This window comes from Ptychodera flava, chromosome 9, assembly GCF_041260155.1.
Source record: "Ptychodera flava strain L36383 chromosome 9, AS_Pfla_20210202, whole genome shotgun sequence".
Classification (NCBI taxonomy): domain Eukaryota; kingdom Metazoa; phylum Hemichordata; class Enteropneusta; family Ptychoderidae; genus Ptychodera; species Ptychodera flava.
In genome coordinates this window covers 39,537,554-39,558,969 of record NC_091936.1, presented here as the reverse complement: position 1 = coordinate 39,558,969, position 21,416 = coordinate 39,537,554, and the positions used below count along the sequence as shown (strand labels likewise).

The 21,416-nt window shown below is 37.8% G+C and overlaps 1 protein-coding gene and 1 long non-coding RNA gene across 5 annotated transcripts in view; one reads left to right on the top strand and one right to left on the bottom strand.

The window, feature by feature from the left end:
- Positions 1–4,995, top strand: part of LOC139140954 (uncharacterized) — a 156,927-nt gene extending 151,932 nt beyond the window's left edge. For 2 of the 3 annotated variants that reach the window (XR_011554107.1, XR_011554108.1), the window contains exon 4: positions 2,394–3,743. This is a non-coding gene — a long non-coding RNA (uncharacterized lncRNA). Of the gene's footprint in view, positions 1–2,393 lie in introns of all 3 variants that reach the window. The other variant, XR_011554106.1, reaches the window with a different exon arrangement.
- Positions 4,996–8,902: 3,907 nt separating this feature from the next.
- LOC139139682 (galactosylceramide sulfotransferase-like) lies at positions 8,903–16,795 on the bottom strand. 2 transcript variants are annotated; one of them, XM_070708545.1, is made up of 4 exons: positions 16,697–16,795; positions 16,201–16,276; positions 11,220–11,364; positions 8,903–10,420 (listed from the first exon to the last, which is right to left on the bottom strand). In XM_070708545.1, exons 3-4 carry the CDS (start codon positions 11,357–11,359, stop codon positions 9,406–9,408), a joined length of 1,155 nt encoding a protein of 384 aa, XP_070564646.1. In that variant the 5' UTR covers positions 11,360–11,364; positions 16,201–16,276; positions 16,697–16,795; the 3' UTR covers positions 8,903–9,405. The 2 variants fall into 2 exon arrangements, with proteins under 2 accessions (XP_070564646.1, XP_070564645.1); XM_070708544.1 differs by lacking the exon at positions 16,697–16,795 and having other exon boundaries at positions 16,201–16,380.
- Between the last annotated feature and the right edge of the window lie 4,621 nt (positions 16,796–21,416).

Below are 21,416 nucleotides of genomic sequence, written 5' to 3'. Positions count from 1 at the left end.
TGAGAGCCTTCCAGGGGAACTACATAAATCTACTCGTTAGCTTAGCAATTGACTTCTATATAAATATCAAAATGAGATTTATAGTTTTATTTGGGATGGGCCAGCTGTTCCTTAAAGTAGTGCGCGTCTTGAAAGTAAGAGACTTAAAATTTTACCCTTGCAAACTTTCCTCAATGAAACTGTCAACCATACTATCACCAAATCAAGAATAAAACTCGGGGTCACCGTACAAAGTTTGGTATTAATATGACACTACCGATATTTGGAATTCATAATGGCCGCCATCCCTGTGTTAACTCTACGAGGAAAAATAAAATTTTCGATTTTGGAAAAACTAAGACGGTGAATTTTTTTTCTTACTTCAGGACCTTTAAAATGAGCCCTCACAAGTGGTAGATCATAAAAGAATTGGGGCAAAAAGATATTCCGTGTATCTGTCCCCGAGGTGCATTCTACAGTCAGAAAGGGACTAAGAAAAATGACAGGAAGACAAATATGCCTATCCAAACCATGTCCAAATTTACCCCACAATATTGAGCAGCAGATCCCTTACAAAGATTTCCCGTATATGTGGTTATTTTGGTTATGGTCTCTCTTTTATTTTACGACTTCAAACTTGTGTTCACAATGAACGGACTAAATGCGATTAAATCCAGCCTTTCAGTCTATGTATTGTAGCATATAGACGTGTTTGTGCTGCGTTTGGACGATGTCCGTTTTTATGGAGTAAAACGTGCCGTCAATTCAGGATGGCGGGAAATTACCAACAAGGAATGATAAAACGCAATGAAATGTTTTTACATCACTAAATTTAAAGGGTGAAAAGCGTTGGACAATTTTTTAAAAATGTTTCCTTGCCGAAAGTTATTTTTTGTTCCAGAAGGAAACCTAACGGACGTTGTTCTGTACCAGACACTGCTCTTTTGGATTGAAAATTCCAAAGCACACCGGGCAACATAGATTGAAAGATCCGTCGCTCGAGGGCGCTCTCTTCGCTCCCGTCTTACGCCTCGAGCGACGGATCTTTCAGTCTACGGGCAACATAGCATATTGAAATATTAGTGATGATGTTAGATATTCCTTTCTGCTAAAGTGGTTGCAAACTACATGTTCACAAAAATTAAAATTAAAAGAACACTACATGCATCATTGCATGCCTTATTTCGTCATAGAACTGACCAGTGTAGCCACTGTCCCTCCACAAATTTGTGGAGGGACCGTGGTGTAGCGCAGACGCGAGTGAGGGCGCGTTCCTTGATACAATCGGAAGGCCTTGTTTTTTATTGATTAGCAGTACAAATAGCTGTCTCGGGTGATGAGTAAGTGAAACATATAACAGTCGAATAGGATCGAAGATCGACACATCAAAGACAAGAAAAGTTTTCCCACATCAATAAATTTTGGACCATAACAATTTGGGTAATACTCATTACTTTAACAGCCAGCACTGAAGTGAGGTCAATGGATTTTGACATTAGGGCGTTTGATTTGTCAGTCATGCCAATCAAAGCTCCGATAACAGGAAATCGATACAGTCTGTCCTTGCTCTGTTCGTGCTGTACTGCGGCTGTCCTGGTTGTCGAATGAACCCTATACCTCAAATGAATAACGTGACACCATAGATCGACCGGGAACTACTGTAATGGTTATGAATATATTAAATATCATTCGTTGGGATAATAAGAAAACGTTTCGACACCAGCATAGCCTCAGGAGCCAGGAAATAGTCATTGTCTGACATGATGACACATGGCCTTCCTATCCGTCAGGTCTGCAAATTTTAGTAAAGTTTTGGTAAACGATATCACTATTCACTGCGGTTTAATTATGGATATCATATAGCATTTAATGGGTACTAACGTGCATTAACTCGTCAACGTTGACGCAAGGTTAAAATATTGATTAAGTTTAATTATGCCCCAGATACTCCTATGTGTCATTGACAACATCGGACATGCACGATTTTACGTTTAGCGGTCACTGTCATAAAGTTGCAACGACCATTTTAAGGTAGTATGCGCCTCGAAAGTGAAAGACTTAAACTTTTACTCAAACTTTCCTCAATCTTTCAACCTTTCGCTTTCAAAATCAAGAATAAAAATTTGGGATCACCGTGCAAATTGTAGTACTAGAGAAATAAATAACCCAAGATTTACAGACATTCATTCAAAATGGCCGCCATTCCTATGTTAACTCCATGGAAAAAAATAAAATTTTCGAATTTCGAAAAATTAAGTTTTCTTTCACCAAGAGCTTTAAAATGAACCCCCACAAGTGCTATATCAGAAAGGAATTGTAAAAGTTTGAGACTCCGAGTGTCTGTCCCCTAGGTGCGTTCTAGCTTTAAAAAAGCACAACTTGATACGAGTTCTTTCTTTTCTTATTTCACGAAGGTCTGACCGGATACCTCACCTTTTGAACTCACCATGGGCGCCAAGGAGGTCTGCTTCACCATCCTCTGGTTTCTTTGTCTTGTCTTCGTCTCCTGGCCCGTCGCTTTCTTCGTTGCCTGGTTCTACATCATCTGCCTCCCCTTCGGCGTCTGTATAGACTTCTGCAAACAGCTGTGCGAGCTCCTGCTCAAGGCGGTGCAGTTCCCCGAGTGGACGGCCGAGAAAATGGTGAAGGGCGAAGGATGCGACTGCTGTTGAGGGGCTCAATCGCTTATCTCTCCAACGACGAAGCAGTCGACAGATGTAGCGCCTTATTCTGAAATCTGAACATTTTCAACCAGAAAACTCTTGGTGCATTCAATTATCTGTACATTTATTTCAACCAGTCCTGAGTTTATTTTGACCACTAGCTGATTGATAATACTTGTTCGGAATTATATTGATATAGGTAAACAGGTATACATCCGCGTCGATGGTTAAAATGAAACAAAAATTGGCGCGTTTTAATGTTGTAAAGGCTGAACAAGTTCCATCTTAATCATTCTGGAGTTATAATTGTCAAACGGACACAATGATTTAATATATATATATATATATATATATATATATATATATATATATATATATATATATATATATATATATATATATATATATATATATATATATATATATATATATATATATATATATATATATATATATATATTTGTGTAAATAGTATAACTTTTTGTTAAAAGTTACAATGTCCCCGAAATCATAAATTGACTTTTAAGTCACTAAAATGTACAGAACTTTATGAATTAGGATCCAAGGGTCGACGTCATCTGGTCTGTTAGGGGATCTCTGATAACTGTGCAAACTTATTTATGACCGTTGAAGACAATTGTACAAGACTTTGAATCCTTTCGATTTTTCCAACGCGAAACAGAAACTATATTTTATCATTTTTCTGAGCAATAAAGGCGATTCTAAAATTACATTAACAAGCAACAACTTACCGTAGATTTAACTTTATGTTACGTGTGACCCGGATATTTGTTAGATAGATAGAATGTATGAAAATACACTTATACTAACCAATGCAAGCGACTGATTTCATTGGTCTATCGCTAGATTTGTAAGACACGTGACCTAACCTGCTGTGCACTTACAGGGCATGAATTCGACAACATATACAATATAATGTCTAGTGTATTGCAGACTTGCAAATATTACATACTGTTGACCCACTTTGTATTACTAGCTCACGAAGGAAAGCGAAATATTACCTTGGTGGGCCAGTGGCTGTAACTTTTCATAGTTTTTTTTCACTTTTTGTCATTAAAGTAAACTATTTTCTTGTTGTAAGCTCCAAAGTATGACCTATACTAGCATTCAGCTTGTCGTCTAAACCTGTACATGAGTAAACTAAACTGTTATTGTTTATAAATGAACTATGGTCCGGACTAGAATGCAAATGCAAACAATAAAAGTGCATTTTACACGCATAGACCCTGTGTTGACAGGCTAAATAGTCAGGTTTTCAACATGCTTTGGGAAGTTATACCACTCTCCGCCTCGTGCCCATTGTTCTAACCATGCTTTCTAATTTCCATAACCGAATATTTTATAATTACCACCTGGCTTTCTTTTGTTTAAAAAGTGTCCGATTTACAAGTTCTTTTGTTTAAAAGTGTCCGATTTACTGGTAAATCGGACAGTTCTGCGGGCCTCGGAGTTTTACTTGCAAACTGTAACGTTAAATTCTGTAAACCGCCTCCTACTCGTCCACTCACCTATAGTAAAATAAGAACTTGCAGTGACATACAAAACAAAAAATAACGAAAAAAAATCATCAAAAGTTACATCTACAGGTCCTGTACAGGGACAACATACAAGTTTTCATAATATTTACATCGTTTTTGTTGAACAAAAGCTTATTATTCGTCTCCGTAAGGTCTCTTGAAATACACAAAGTGTCCGCCTTCCAAAGACACAGCATCGTGCTCAATCACAGTGTAACAGCGGACAAATGAATCCCAGTGTTGACTACAATCCAGTCGTCGATAATGACATCGGGCCAGTACACGAGTATAGGCTGTCTCGCGTCGACAAGTCGATCACGTCATCTCGACATGATTATAGGATGTAGGATGGGACACTGTATTTTATGTAAATAACAAAAAACGACACCATGTACACCAAACGTTGCAACTGACAAAGTTTTAGCAGAGGTTTCTTCGTGTGTTGTCTAGTGTTGTCAGTCAATTTATTGAAATATTTCTAGTGTCAGCAAATTTTGTGGTTCTTTTCTTTCGACGGTTTCGTATGCTTGTATTCCCTTCTTGAATTTCGTAACAAATTATTTCCCACAAACTCCATAATAAAAGCCCTTTTCGAGTGAAACGCGCTTCGTCATATCACCTTAAAACCTGTATTTAAGGTTATAACTTGTTGTCTGGAGATGTTCTGTAAACACTGATGAAAGGCGTGGAAGATAGGCAGATACTTTGTGATCACAGACGCCGATGACGAGTAAAACATAAATACCGTCTTATACGCAATAACAGTGCCCTGTATTTTAATTTCAATCAAAAATATAACACCTTTCGACAAACAAGCATAGCTGTGTCTTATTATTCCATACTGTTTGTTTGTTTGTTGTTTGTCCTCCGATTTGTAACAGTGTTGCTATTGATTTCTATTTCTCGTAAGCGATTGCTCGATAGAGCCATGCCAGGAAATGCCAAGAGGATTTGACCGGTTGACCTCGCTGTTAATTTTATGCAGGAAATTACAATAACAATGCTTGGTCGAATGACGTAGTGCCTTGAGGGCGGGATCGCCAGTGGTATAGGGGGAGGAGTACCTTCCCGATTGTGATAGGTGGAACGGATTACCGTCGCCTAGGTGACTGGCATATACGCGTGCCAAAAGACATCGTCCCCGTCTCGGGGCTGTTCTCGGAGCGGGACCGTTTTCTCTTGTTTTCCGTCAATGTTTTCCACCATGATGGACAAATGGTAACAACACTGAACAAAAACCTAAATTATCTGCTTGTCAACCCAGTTTGTGTCAGTGCCGCCGGTCACGCGCACCACCCAAAAGTTTGACTGTCACTTAATATCGAACAGTATTCAAAGAAACGGTCCGGGTTCTACTAATTACTGCCGTCCCTGCCCGTCATTCTTTTAGCACTGCCCGTCACGAATTGGCATTTTCAATACAGTAATAGGTCGATATCTTAAACTTATAAAATCATAGTCCAGGGGCCCCCAAACCGCCGATCAATTTACGACCCGATAGTTATGCCGCTGACGCTGATATTCACCGGTGGTTGCCTGTGTGTGTGTACATGGACAGTCTGCATAGCCCTTGAATGTGGTCTCGGTTTTGATCAAACTTACAATCGAGGAGTATATATCAAAACTGATAAATGATTTATGTTTTCACATGGATTCACAAAAAGTTTCGCCCCGGTGTTCATTTTTGGCCCTGGAATTCCATCTACCCACCCTTTGCAGAGTAGTAAGCTTATGGGGCAAGTAAACATGGATGCGACTGTGCGATTCAACGATCAACCTGTATATCGGATCGAAAGTCAACAATTTTACGGCTCGGACTATGATTTTACAGGTTTATATAAAAAGTATAAGGCGCAGGGTATTATATATTGACTGATTACTGTAGCTATGATGGGCTACATTCAGGACGGGCAGCTACGGGCAGTAATTAGTAGGCAAAACAGGTGGTTTTCACCGTGGGTAGAACTCGGTGCAATGATACTGAACATTAATAGTGAGCCTATCACCTTAAAGGCAATGCTGTAGGTGAAACAAGGACTTCAAACGCACGATGGTACAAACAACACCGCAAGTGAAACGTACACATATAGTACACGCGTTCCTACGTTGTGCCCACCCGGGCCACGCGATTAAAATATGACTGATACTGCTGGATAGTGTTAATTGGGTCAGTAAACTGTCAATTAATAGTTTAATTGACTACCTGGGTGATTGGCAGGTCGTGTCCAACGACGCATATGCAAAGCAGGCTAAAAGACAAAAGCCCCAAAAGATATTGACAGCTGGCCAGGGGTCACCATCACAGGCGTGATGTTTTCTGGGTAGTTTCTATAAGTGTAGTTTATGCTGCGTTCCGACGTTCTCTTCTGTAGCCTATAGTAAATAAATGGGCGCTATAGCCCTCATGACCCGGTAATAGGTGTTTACTTAGCATCGTGGTAACCATCCATGCGACATGTGCCACATTTTGTTTTGTTTGTTTTGTTTTGTTATTGAAATATGTATTAGTGTAACACGCCACATCGACTTGAGCCAGGTCCACGCTGTAAAATTAAATGCATATGTTTTTAAGAATATGTCAATTGAATAGTAGAACGTAAGAAACGTATCGTACAGCTGTGATATTTAATTCGATGTAAGCGCGTAATCGGCTGTGTGCGTAAATACAACAGACTGGTCACTGGGCACGAATTCTGTTGATATTAAATATTGAATAAAGTTATATAGGGCTCAGCCCTTGGTGTCGCGCCAGGGGTTAAGATTGGCAATGTTGATTCATGATAAAATATAATTTATTGTTACTTCATATACGTTTATATGACGACTATGCCCACTTTCCCTCAGATGAAAACAGTTCACGTACGTACGCTGACGTACACGACGTCAAACCCTGCAGCAGTGCAGGAATAGATTTTCTGTGATGTGTAAAAATGTTGAACAAAAACTGGCAATTTTTACCATGATAACAGCCTATTGTGTTAAACAAAAGACGTATTATGCCATGGTTACCATTGCAATGGTAACTGCACTGCCCACCTTCCACTTGCAAGCTGAAAACTAGAGCGTTCCATCTAAAAACTGGCAATTCTTGAATCTAGTTATTGACACAGGGGGCGCTTTTCAAAAATTCAATCCTAGCATTCTTTGTGTATGCTCCGGTTCATATGCACGACAGTTTTCTCCCATTTTCTACTTTTTATGCGTGATATTAACGATATTTTGTATCAGCGACAAGGTGCATAATAGCGAGCGCAGCGAGAGCGGCCTAAGGCCGCTCGCGAAGCGAGCATTAAGACTAACGCGTGTACAAGAAAATTAGAATGGAATCTCTATATACCTACGAGTTTGAAAAGAGAGCACTTCCATGGCGGCGGCCATTTTGAATACTTTTACACGGATTGCGCGAAATTAAAGATATCATCTACCACAAATCCTACTCGACAATGTGTATTTCCGACAAAAGAATCTCTCTGTTTCAAAGAAAGTGTGAAATTTGGTTCAAAATGAATATTTTCGATCACTTTTGAAGGCCCGGTTCGGTCATCACTAGGCGCCGCCATTTTGAAACAAGCCTACTCTCGCGAGAACGAACGGTCAACTCACGCGAAATCGTGTGCTGAGAGTTGCCGACGAGAATATCAAGTACGTATTTTACATTAGACTGCCTCTGTTAGATGTTCCCGCCCCTGTTTAATATAATAAACATGCTCGGAATCATATAATTTACCAGTTTTAAATAATTTTCGCAAGTGAACTTGGATTTCCGAGTTAAATTACTATAAATGTTATTCTAGAAAACAGTTGACAACAATTCAACCTCAATGGCCAAGATATGCATCATGCATCAAACACAGAAATTAGCATGCTATTGCCTGAAAACATCAATGACGATATACCCTACGCTGCGCTCACTCTCAGGTCAGACCTGTTACATATTAACATTTACTGGCTAATAAAAGAGGTATATTTTATAAATGGCATGTTGTAAATTAATAATTTGTTTCGTGTTTGTTTATTTACGAGTACTCATAAAGAAAACATGGCGGCGTTCATGAGAGAAGGGTACACTTCCGGTTACTCGCATAGTGAATATGCGCATGCGTAGTCAGTAAGCCGCTGGCGCGACTATTACGGTGACATCAATTCCAGGCCTCGTAAAACACCGTCACCATTTCGTTTCATCTTCACCAGGAATTTTTATGTTAATTTTGCATTTTGCTTATGTGTATAATATGTCCTGATAGTTCATGAAGTCGCCACTGGCGAACGTCGTTACCTCAGTCCATGGAGGTAGGAAGAGACACTACCTCCATGCTCAGTCATACCGCAGACCTTCGGAGAAAACCTGGAGGGTCTATGGTCATACTACTGTGTTCTAATAATATTGGATTTTATCCAAATGTCAGACCAGGCTTAGGTTTTGTGATAGCGTCGGAATGTAACACACACGCTTAGTCGCAGGTCAGAAAACCACGCACGTACAGCCTGACAGCCGGGAGCAAGCTACATGAAGACATGCGCACAACAACAACAGATATGGAAAAAATATTCTAATGTGGTTATCTTTGCATAAATTGATTCCTCCCGTCATCTAAGACCTAGAGTTGTACAAGTAGTTGTTGTCAACAAGTGCTAATTCATCTTGAAGGCATTCAACGCAAATCTTAGAGGGGCAGTCCTCAATCCCTGGTACTCGCATTAGGCCTAGTGGTTGTTGACATTGACTGTTAATGCGATTTTAGTCCTTTGTTCTCCTTTGAAAGTTGTGGACAGTTAGTCAATTGCTCCGAGATAAAGATGATAAAAAAACCATCCCTTCAAAATAAGTTCCAGATATCTGTCATGATTACAAAATGCAGTGGACCAAGTAGCAGTTATACTCGTCGAGGAGGGCGCTTGCTAAATATCTAATAAAATGTAACGGAATTATATTCAGTTCACCTCAGGTGCCAATTTGTTTTTATTTTTTCAACAACTTTGTCATCAAATTTTCAAGGCTCCATTGTGATTAACTTAAGGAATATAGTCACAAATTTAGAACGATGCAATTTTTACAGCATGAAGATCTGTTATCTTTTAAACTTTCACTGATGTTCTTCAGTTGTTGGATGGTTGATACATTGAGTGCCCTAAGAAATTAATCGTAAAGAAATTGAAGTGGAGAGTTCCAGAAAACCTATGCCACGACAGGAAAAGTCATGCTGAATTAGTTAACATATTGTATATTAGTCAGTGCACATCCATCGCATTTGTCTCCGGTACGCCACTTTAGTGATGGGGAGATCATCCATGTGCAACAATCTGCAATAGTCGGACTCAGGTTCCATTTCGCAGTTTTCGGTAACATCTCGCTTGATGCTGCGAAATTTTAGGAGGTCTTCATCGAATCCATCACCGTAACTCTTCACTTTCTCCCAGAACGTCTTGTTGAAATAATCGTACATCTGAATGTCAGCCATCGATAATTTGTCAATGAAGTCCCTCATCTCGCTGGTTATTGGCGGATGTGGAGTTCTATCAACCTTTTGAGGGTAGTAAACAATATCCTCAAAACTCCAACACATAAGTTTTCTCAACAAAATCAGGGACTCGTCGAAGTACTCGGTCAACATGACGAGATCTAACTCCTCATCAAGCTTTTGAAAGTTTTCACTCAGTACTTTCGGATTCTGACTGTATATACCGAATCTCATCGACAGCGAATTTTCGCCCCAGGTAGCTCGACCAAGTTGCTCATAACTGTCATTCTTCCATTTTAGGTAGGCCAAGAAAGCCTCCGAGTCTGTGGATGCGTTGCTAAAAGATTTGTGGGGGCCAAAAAAGAAAAATCTTGATCGGACGTGTGTGTATGGCGACCTGATTATCGTAATGTACTTTGCACCTTGAATGATGTTTTCCATCGCCTCACGTTTGTAATTAATGTGATTAGCAATGAAATCGTAACCGGGAAAATCAGTACAGTTATAGCGCAAGATTTCGTAGTTTTCAGCTAGTTTATCATACCGTATCAGATAAGTTTCATCTGGTACCAACGCCGCGACGAGGTCATTTTTCAGTCCATATCTGAATAGGAGACTTGTCATCGTGCTACTTCCTGTCTTTTCGGTTTTAATGAAAATGAACCTATTGATCGGCTGACATCTTTCCCTCGACGACGAACCTCTAATCTCCTTTTCTTGTTGGTCGCTGTGATAAACGTTCACTTTCGGACTTGCTTTACGTGCGATTTGACGCTCCTCTCTGAAATATGATTAGATCAAGAGATTAATGGTGGAGTATTGTAATATGCCAAAAATGACTATAATATGCGTAAATTCACCCCCCCCCCTTTCGCGAAATATGTTGATAAATACCCTCCCCTTTTTCCCTTGCAAATCCTAGAGGAAAATCAGTGCAGAAAACTTAATTACAGAAAGATTACCATGACTTTTGAAATTAACTTTATTCCAAATTATCCAAAACTAAGGTCAAAAACACTGTCACCACCATTAGAGTATCATCATTGCTGTAATCATTGTTTTGTTATATTTACTCCTATCGCTTTTATCGCTATGACTTAAAAATGAAATGACATCTCACAGAGTCATTTAAATAATTCTAATAATTGTCTCAACTAATTCCAACGGCGTTATCATTTATCGTCACCTGTATGTATGTATGTATGTATGTATGTATGTATGTATGTATGTATGTATGTATGTATGTATGTATGTATGTATGTATGTATGTATGTATGTATGTATGTATGTATGTATGTATGTATGTATGTATGTATGTATGTATGTATGTATGTATGTGTGTGTGTGTATGTATGTATGTGTATGTGTGTATGTATGTATGTATGTATGTATGTATGTATGTATGTATGTATGTATGATCTATCTATCTATCTATCTATCTATCTATCTATCTATCTATCTATCTATCTATCTATCTATCACATTGATCCAACGAAAACATCCTAAAGTTTTATAACTGAAGACTATTTTAATGCGAACCTGACTTGATGATAAAGCAATAGCGATTAATTTATACTCACGATAAGGTTATTTTGTCGTCTTCACCGATTGACTGCTCTTGTTTATCATGAGGCAATGCAAACCACCAAACAGAGAGGCAGACAGTCAGAGCGCACAGTACAGTCACAGTGGAATGTGTTTTAATTTTCCGAAGCATCATCTTTCCTGTAATTGTTTAACAGATGCAAACTGAGAAAATGTCACATGATACGTCATCGCATAGTTTTAGTTATGTGGTGCAGTGCACCAAATATTGAAAAACAAGAGGACGAAGGGAATGACCAGTGTTTACTGACCTAGGGTCGGTAGATTGGACCAGGGTTACCTTTTTTGAAAAGCTTTTTTGATATTTGGGGGGGGAGGGGTTCAGTGCGGTTTTTAATTGTAAGAAAGCATAGCTTTCATATCATCCAAATCAAAACTGCAACAAATGCATCATGCTAGCCGTGCATTGTATCGTTTGGGTAGAGTCTTCGGTGCGACCTTCGTCAACAACCACCACTGACTATCTCGTTTGCAGTGTGGAATGCACAATCTAAAATGGCATAACTGTGCGATATCGCCATAGAAACTAAACTTGACTCTGTTTCAATCACTCAAACTTTGCTGACAGATGCTCTGCCTATTTAACAATACATGATTGACAGAATAGTGTCTTCGAGTTTTTTAATTAAAATGCCGAGTATTTAAGAGTTGAAGCAGGTTTCGAGAGAATTTTGCATGGTCATGGTGAGTGAAGGTGCCACTATTAGAAGGAGGTTGCGGATAAAAACTTCATGTCGCAGAGACGATTTTATATCCAATATTCAATATGAGCAATAATGGAGCATCGGCGTCGTAAGTGAGCTGATACATTGCTGATTTGAGTGTTGTTTCTACAGAAACAGAATGCATATTATTACCAGGTGTAATTCAGATCGCTTGTCTTCGCATATCTTAGCTCACTAAATTGTTCTGCAATGATCACCTATTTTGTATTTCCTCAGTTAGTTCCTCAACAAAATTAGAGGAAGCATAACTGTGTCTATAATATTTAATTACGTTTCTTCAAGGGAGCCACAAAGGTCAAAGAGACTGGAATGATTAAAAGCCGTCAATCTATGAAATTACTAGAGAAATCAATGATTAGCCCACTCTGCCTCAGATGATAAATACGCGCGATGAAGTTGTGATACAATTAATTGAGATTTTATAGTATAAAGGAGTAGATGTAAATACGTCATTATGGTAGAACGTGCCTCCGGCACAGATATTTGGTCTCTGAAATATTTACAGTTCTTTTCTGATCTACCAGTTGTGGGGGCTCATTTTAAAGCTCTTTAAATAAGAAATATTTCCGCCGTCAAAGTTTTGCGAAATCGAAATTTTTTTTTTCGCAATAGAGTTAGCACAAGGATGGAGGCCATTTTGAATTTCAAATATCAGTAAATGCCAGGTAATTTGTTGCTCTAGTACCAAACTTTCCACGGTGACCCCTGAATTTTTTTGTTGATTTGGTAAGAGAGAAAGTTTTATTGAGGAAAGTTTGAACAAAACTTTAAGTCTTTCACTTTCGAGGTGCATACTACCTTAAAAAGTTTGAAAACAGGGGCAATAATGGTAATAATGAAATCTATAGGTTGACAACGGAGCAAGGAACATAACAGAAAAGTGCACTTGTTTTCATATTACAGTTTACAGGATGGTGCCATATTACCGTGCATCTTTACATAGTTTCGTATGTCATATAAAAGTATACAGTCACCTGTAATCTAAATATGCCCATATAAAGTCAAAGGGGCGTTCCTTGGTATTCAAAATGCCCATGTGGGGGCGCTGTTTTTAAAAAGCGGCCATCCGCATAAAATCTGTGATTGGTTAGATTTTCTTTTTCCATGGTAACTGTGGTAAAAATTTGAGCAGGTGACAGTATACCTTTAAGGTAGTATTAAACTCACAGGCTTATTTCCTGGCCTTGTGTCATATAATTTTTCATTATCCGTGATTTTTAAGTTAGCTGTATGTGTTTTTTTAACGAAACTACATTTTGTATCAGTTAAACAACTGTTGTCAGATGCATATGATACCGCTACCGCAGGAAAAATAGCGTGACAATCAATTGGAGGTAATTTCCATTACAGATCATATAATTGCATATTTTTTCCTGATGTAAAAGTAATCCTTCCAAAAACTTTCCAAGCTGCTTCGAAATCAGGTGATTGCCATCATGGTGTTCTAGACGTACGTGATTCCAACATGGTCGCAGAATTTTGCTGACAGCTGACGTCCTCTAGTCTAGTGTTTGATTAGGCTATTGTCGATAACAACAATGTTCCCAGCCATCAGCAACAGGGTCTGTTAAATCCCGCTGTGCCCTAATATGCAGTCTGAGAGTAAATAATAATTTGGTCGTTTAGTGAACCACTGTATTTCGAATCAGGCTGTACTGATAGCTAAAATGTATATGCTGTTATAAACTCTTGGATAACTGAATCCTGATCGATCCTTTCATAAATTATTCCTATAGACCCTACGTATCGAAAACGATAAGTAAAATCGCAAAAACAATAGGAATTTAGTTTTTTGTAAATTCTGTTTTGCTGGAACAAACAATATTTCATTACTTTTTCGACTGTTTATTTTGGCATCTCGTACATTGCTGAGATTTTGAATGTTTTCAGCATAATATTGTGAAAATCATCGTTCCATGTTGCGAAAAAATCTGTGTCTCAGTCACTTTCGTCACAAAATTGGCTGAAACTGAAACTGTTGTTCGCTTTGAGCGAAGTGATTAAATACAGTATGCGTTTTACTGGGATTTTCCTCGTGTGTCTTGTGTCTTTACTGATGAAAACGTCAGTAACTGTGTCTGTCTTATCGTGTCACAGTATGAAGAGGCCACGCTTACTGTGACTGTATTTACATGAACTGTCTGAAAGTTCAAATTTCCTTTAGACTGCATTATCTCGTAATAATCCATCATCAGGGGACGGGGCTGTAATAATTGAATTCGTCATCGGTAAGGCCAGTGAGTAAAAATAAACAACGATAACAGAAGTTATCACATGCACAAAGCAAGTTTGTCGTCTTTGAACTAAAATACGGAATTTATTCTCTGGTCGTTCTACGTCACGTTAAAGGTATACAGTCACCTGTAATCTAAATATGGCCATATATGGTCAAAGCGGCGTTCCTTGGTATTCAAAATGCCCATGTGAGAGCGCTATTTTTTAAAAAGCGGCCACCCGCGTAAAATCTGTGATTGGTTAGATTTTCTTTTTCCATGGTAACTGTGGCAAAATTGGAGCAGGTGACAGTATACCTTTAACCCGCGTTTGTGTCATCAATTTTGCTGCGTCGCACCTTTGTTTTTGCGTCGATCTTCGGTGTGCACGTCAATGTAAACAAACAACATGACGGCCGGTATTTCTCCCGCGATCAAAATGTGTCTGACATGAAAATATCGTAATGGCAAATTTTGTGTCCCTGCATGTGTTTTAGTTTTGTCGCCAACATAGGGGTTTTAAATTCGTATAGACCCATTCGCCGCCCGCACTTTCGACGCACAATGTACTTTAATGCGGTAGAAATATCATAGACTCGTCTTCCGACTCACGGTTATTACGTCAAGACTATTTTCCGAGCTGAACGAAGAAAAGTATTTAATATCTAAAAACTGACATTCAAAGCTAACCCTCAGCATTCGTTTTCCTCCAGTATTTCCCACAGATTCATTAGGCATGAATAATAATGAGAAAATTATTTCAATAACATTATTATGAAAACATGAAAGTAAGAAATGCTATGCTGCAAGAGCGCAGTTTTTACCATCTTACCTAAACGATTTTTCCTACACCAAAATAATGATAAATAGAAGAGGTAGATTGAATGAAAAGGTAATTTATAATATAGTACTGTAAAGTATCTGCTTCATATCTGCATTGTTCATTATCAGTGTCCTAAAATAGTAAAAGAATATACGTCCGTGCAAATTAACAAAATTGTTTTGTGTTTGGAAAATACGTTTGACGGAATCACCTTTTTTTAAATGCTAAAACTGAACTCACAGACATGATTAAAATTTTGATCATTTGTCTCTAAGTACAAGGAAATGGCAACAAAATGAATTTGACCAGAAGGTGTTAAATTTATACGACTACTTTTATTAACATCATTTCAGTATATCATTAGGCTTAGATTTATTTCTGCACTCAAGTAATGAAAGAAAAAAATCACTGAATTAGTCAGACTAGGCTGAACGCAGTAATCAACAGCGTGTCCGATAGTTTGTGAATTTTTAAGGGTCTTTATAAATGTGTTTGCCATGTTGGACACGCTGTAGACGACAATTTGAAGACAAGTTTGTCTCGCTCAAGTGTTTTTCTGATATCTTCAATCAGTGTGAAAAAGAAGTTCAATTCTGATGACGTACCAAAATCACAATCTTTACAATGGTTACATTTCACTTATAATTATAACATTGCATTAGTTTTAAGATTACACATGCCTAATGATCGCAATTCGATCAATCAAACGCTGATATCCCAATTAAAACCAAACGTCTTACCTGTCCTTGTCAGTGGTTTTACAGATTCATGGCTACTTTCCAAATTATCAAATCAGTGTGTACAAAAAAAAAAGCCAAATTAACACTGCCTAACAACATTTCAAAATTTAATGAACTTCGTAGGGTAACTACACTGAACAGAGCATCAAGAAAAGTAGAGAAAACATTTGATTTTGGGTTACGGTAGTATTTCTTGATATATGTTCCCGATTAGAAAGCCCATAAGCCATTCAGTGAACCTCTTGCAGTGTCCTTTAGCATTTACAAGTGTAAATTTTTGTCTAGCAAGTCTGATGGTGAGGATTGCTCTCTCCAACTTTGACACACAAATGCAGACATAACCACAGGGCCAAAGGGCATTATTAGTCATAACAAATCTGTAAAAAAATGTTTATGTTATTAATAAATTCATGATTATGAAAGATATAATATTTCTCTTATTATTGTATACTTACATAAGTACCAAAATGAGTTGGAATCCTCAATGACGTTCAGATTTTATGCGAAATTCACTCGGTTGTAGTACAGAACCTGGAAAATAGGGTCTATAGTTGTAGCATTGAACAGTAATGCACTGTCACACGACTGCCTCGGTCTTTCTGAACAGTAAATGATATAGGAAGGGGGCCAACTGTCAGCGTCGCAGCAGTCCACTGGCGTGTAAGTAACTCACGTTTTCTCTTCACTGCTGCTTCTCGATATACATATATACTCAGTATATTGGATCTGCCATAAACAGCTGTGTACAGTGAGATTCATAGGCGTTCGTTCAATGACTTTTCAGTGTAGTGCAGATCCGAAAGGAAAGTTTACCCTAATGAATCCGTTCAGTGAGTATTCAAGCTCAAGCCTGATCCAAACATATTTTTATAGATTGTATTCATATTTCGTCACAACTTATACATTTTGAGTCGACGATAAATGGTTTCTTTTCCTGTGATTACCACTTACCGTTAACGAGCAGAGTTGCCTTCAGCCACGGGCTATAGGGAAACTTTTGAGGATTAACAAACGAATGTCAGTCTTCAAATACTTTTTAGATGATTGTATAACTCTTTACTATAAAATTATTGCTCCAGCGTCACCAGAAAACAATTTAATCCAGCTTAAAGTTTCATGTGATCGGCTGTCAGTCATATGAACGGCTGTTACCGATTTTTTTTTCAAACAGGTTTATGACATCTGATTTGCAAAAAAATAGCTCAGTACATTTTTATCATATGACTTTAAGCTGGATACCTATCTCGATATTACTTAGGAACTAGCACAAAGAATGATTAATATACCATATATGAATGTCAGAAAAAAAACTTTAGTTTAAAGGTATGACAATAGCAGTACCAGCTCTAGAGGAAGTGGCCTATCTTTGTGATATCGCACCAGCACTTTTACTTGCAAACTAGAAATTGTATTAAACAATTATGCACACATCATCACCATGCATGAGAGATGTGTGGAGCGTCTCTTTTTATTACTAAGCTTAAAACTACATGTACAGTCACATATTCGCAAGCTGTATTGCCTAACATATATAGAGAGCCATGGCAACCAGACTTTACATACTTGTTGAGTTACCGATTGCCGTAAAGAAATCCTTGTTAGGCCAAGAGAAATAAAAAGTTTGTTTCTCATCCCAGACATATTGCAAAAATGATGCGGTGACGCGAGTTTTTTACTTCTCGATTTTTTTATTCTTCAACCAACAAGAACGCGCAAAAACATGAAAACAACATAGAATATCGAATGTAAGCAGAGATAAATGCACAGCAGGGTAGATTTTGTGTTTTTGTATGACGACAGTTCGGTGAGTTGCACATTTTTGACAGCTTTAACATAACAGTGACATATGTGTACAGTTCTGAATGAATGGCGGTGTTAGTTATTTAGTTTACAGCTCTGTTTTATACAGCACTGTGTTATACAATATCGTCGCGTCTTTTTGCATTTGTTTTTTTTTTTTCATTTTCTTTCCTCATGAGCAGGAAAAAGGTTGACGCAGCGGGTTTGATTGACGCACGCGAGGATGAAATAATAAACTTTTAATTTTCTTGGCCTTATGGACGTAGGACACAATATTGAGTATCGAGGATTTTTGTGCTTTACTTATAGACAAAATAATAATTTTTGAACCACAAATTTTAAAATCTGAAGACGAAAAAGTATATCTCTTCTTTTTAAGGTGGCTCTAAACATTCAATATAAGTTAAACTTGAAACTTAGTCGAATTTGTGATTTGACGTCTTTGTCCTCCTTACAAGAACCTTGACACAATATTCGATTTTTGGATTGTTGCGAATATTGACATATTATTCCCTCACATTTTTCTTCGTTCAACGAAGGAAAATATTGGTGAAGTACTACCTGCCTTGACCTGTTTGGCGGCTGCTTGTTGAGAAAAGGTCAGTTACATGCTTGAATTAAAGCTTGAACTTCAAATCCAATTTCTTTATTTGAATTTAAAGAGAAAAAAAAGGGAAAATTCGACCGTTTTGGCAGACTTTGTCCGCTCCGGTGGAACCGTTGTCCGGGTGAACAAAACGCCCTCACTCTGCTTTCTTGAGCCAGGGGACAGCATTTTCTGAAACTATTTGCTCATCTGATTTTACACATCCCTAGGAGCAAAAAAAGTTTCTTTCAAATATCTTTCAGATCTTAATCTAAAGTTGAACAAAAATGGCTGCATGTAGGAAAAATCAAACTCGGGTAATACTTTCCTTGCGGACTATCTTCGTGGGTAACCAAAAGCATTCTGCCTGACAGTGAACTCATAATCACCACATTAAAAGCAAGTTTAGACGTCACAAGAACAAAACAAATCAAAACAACCAACATACAAACAATTGCCTGCACTTGGAATTGAAATCAGCCACTTAGGGTCATTGACCTGACAAGTTCATCGGAGTGACAGAGTTCAACGCAGGCCAACCTTTGCTGTTCTTCAATTGGTCCTCATTAATCGGAGGAAATATTGTGCCGATGCACAACACTTTCGCAACTAAATGTCGTCTATAAAGCATGAAACACTCTTAGTTTCTTTTTATATGATACAGTAGAATGCGCCTCGGCGGCGACAGATATTCGGATTCTCAAACCTTTTCAATTCTTTTCTGATCTACCACTTGTGGGGGTTCATATCAAAGCTCTTGGTGTATAAAAAAAAAACTTTTCACCGTCTTTGTTTTTGGAAAACCGAAATTTATTTTTCTTCATAGAGTTAACCCAGAGTTGGTGGCCAGTTTGAATTTAAAATATCTGTAAATCTTGGGTAATTTGTTTATTTAGAACCAAATTTGCACGGTGACCCCGAATTTTTATTCATGATTTTGGAAGAAAGTGGATGAAATATACCTTGAGGAAAAATTGAGCAAGAGGCGCATACTACCTTAAAGCTTACCTGCCTATGGAGGATTTTACTCAATAATTGACTTACTGGGCGGCCGTATGTTTAGAAAAGCTCAATTACGTGCTTGAATTAAAGCTTGAACTTCGAATCCAGTTTATTTATTTGAATTTCAAGTGAAAAAACTGGAAGATTTGACCGTCTTTGTAGACTTTGTCCTCTCCGGCGGAACCTTTTGTGTGTGTTGTGGGGGGGAGGTTTCGGGGTGCCCAATACGCCCCCACACGGCCGAGTACTCGATTCTACTTCCTTGAAGGGACAGCATTTTCTGAAGCTATCTGCTCACCTGACTTTACACATCCCGAGGAGTAAAAATAAATACTAGTATTTGAATCATATTCAATGAGTTAAAAAAACTGGTTTTATCACGTCGGTTAGAGACAAAGAATTCGTGTTGAATAAGGTTGACGATTGCAACCTTGATCAAATGAGTTTTGTATCACCTAGTGATGTTCGTAAAGCCATTGACAAGTTACAACAAGGGAAATCTGCTGGTCCAGATTCTCTCTCATCTGAGCATTTTTTATATGCTAGTAATAAGTTAATTGTACTTTTGAGCATGTGTCTCACTTCAATGCTTATTCATAATGTATGTCCTCCTAGATTATCTGAAGTTTTGTTAGTGCCCATTGTTAAGGATAAGAACAAAAATGTAAGCGATAAGAACAACTATCGCCCGATTGCTCTGTCTACTATTACCTCGAAAGTTTTTGAATTAGTTATTTTGAATAAGATTGAGTCGTTTCTTGGATCTTCACCTTACCAATTTGGTTTTAAAACTTGTCATTCTACTGATATGTGTATGTTTGTCCTGAAAGAGGTCATTAGCTATTATAGAAGTCATGGTAGCAATGTTATCGTTACTTTTATGGATGCTTCTAAAGCTTTCGATCGTGTGAATCACTGGTCATTATTCAAGAAGCTGATCAACCGCAATGTTCCTATTTGCTATGTGAGATACCTTTTAACCTGGTACAGAACGCAGGAAATCTCTGTTCGATGGGGCTCCTGTATTTCAACACATTTTACTGTTAAAAACGGTGTGAAGCAAGGTGGTGTATTGTCCCCAAAATTTTTCAATGTGTATATGGATCATCTTAGCCATAGATTGATTAATTCTAAGTTGGTTGCAACATCGGTGGTATTTTTGTTAACCATCTGATGTATGTAGATGATATATGTCAGGTAAGCCCGTCAGTGAAAGGAACTCAGAAATTTTTAAATATTCGTAGCAATTATGGCAATATTCATGAAATTGTAATCAATACAGAAAAAACTGTATACATGTGTATAACTCTCAAGCGATGTATGATTGAACATATTCCGGCTGTTTATCTCAATGGAGTTAAACTGCGATTTGTTGAAAAGAAAAAACACCTCGGCTATATGTTGACAAATACCTTCAGTGACAATTCTGATATCGAGCGTCAGAGGAGATCTTTTTATATCTCTGCTAACATGCTTTTGAGAAAATTTTCTATGTGTTCTCAGAGTGTTAAATGTAAACTATTTAAAGCATATTGCTATCAATTGTATGGTGGTAACTTATGGGTCAGCTATAATAAAAGCGCCCTGAAACAATTGAAAGTTGCTTACAACAATGCTGGTCGCATACTTCTACGATATGACAGACGCAGCAGTGCTATGTTTGTATATAATAGGATTGACACTTTTGATGCTTTGCTTAGAAAGCAAATCAATAGTTTGATGAAAAGGGTTTCTATGAGTGAGAACCTACTTCACTTCTGACTTTAGGAAAAGATGGATAAATTTAGTCTTCTAATCTATGTTCAGAAACATGTCTTCATGGTCTAACCCATAAATGAATATTTCTTGATGTAACCTTTTTTGTATCATTCTTTTTGCCAATCCTGTAACCATTTATATATATGGACATGCTCATTGTCCGAAATAAAGAATTAATAATAAAAAAAATAAATAGTATCTTTCACATCTTATTAAGTTTAAAAAGCACGGCTCCATGTAGGAAAAAAATCAAATTCGGGTAATACTTTCCTTACGGACTTATCTTCGTGGGTAAACAAAGCATTCTGCCTGACAGTGAACTCATAATTACCACAAAGTTTCAACTGACATTAAAAACAAGTTTAGACATGGCAAGAACAAAACAAATCCAAACAACCAACAAACAAACAAACAATTGTTTACAATTGGATTGACACGGGATCACTTAGTGTCATTGAGTAGAAACGTTCATTGAAGTGAAAGTTCAACGCGGGCCAAAATTTTGTTATTGGTCTCCATTAATCG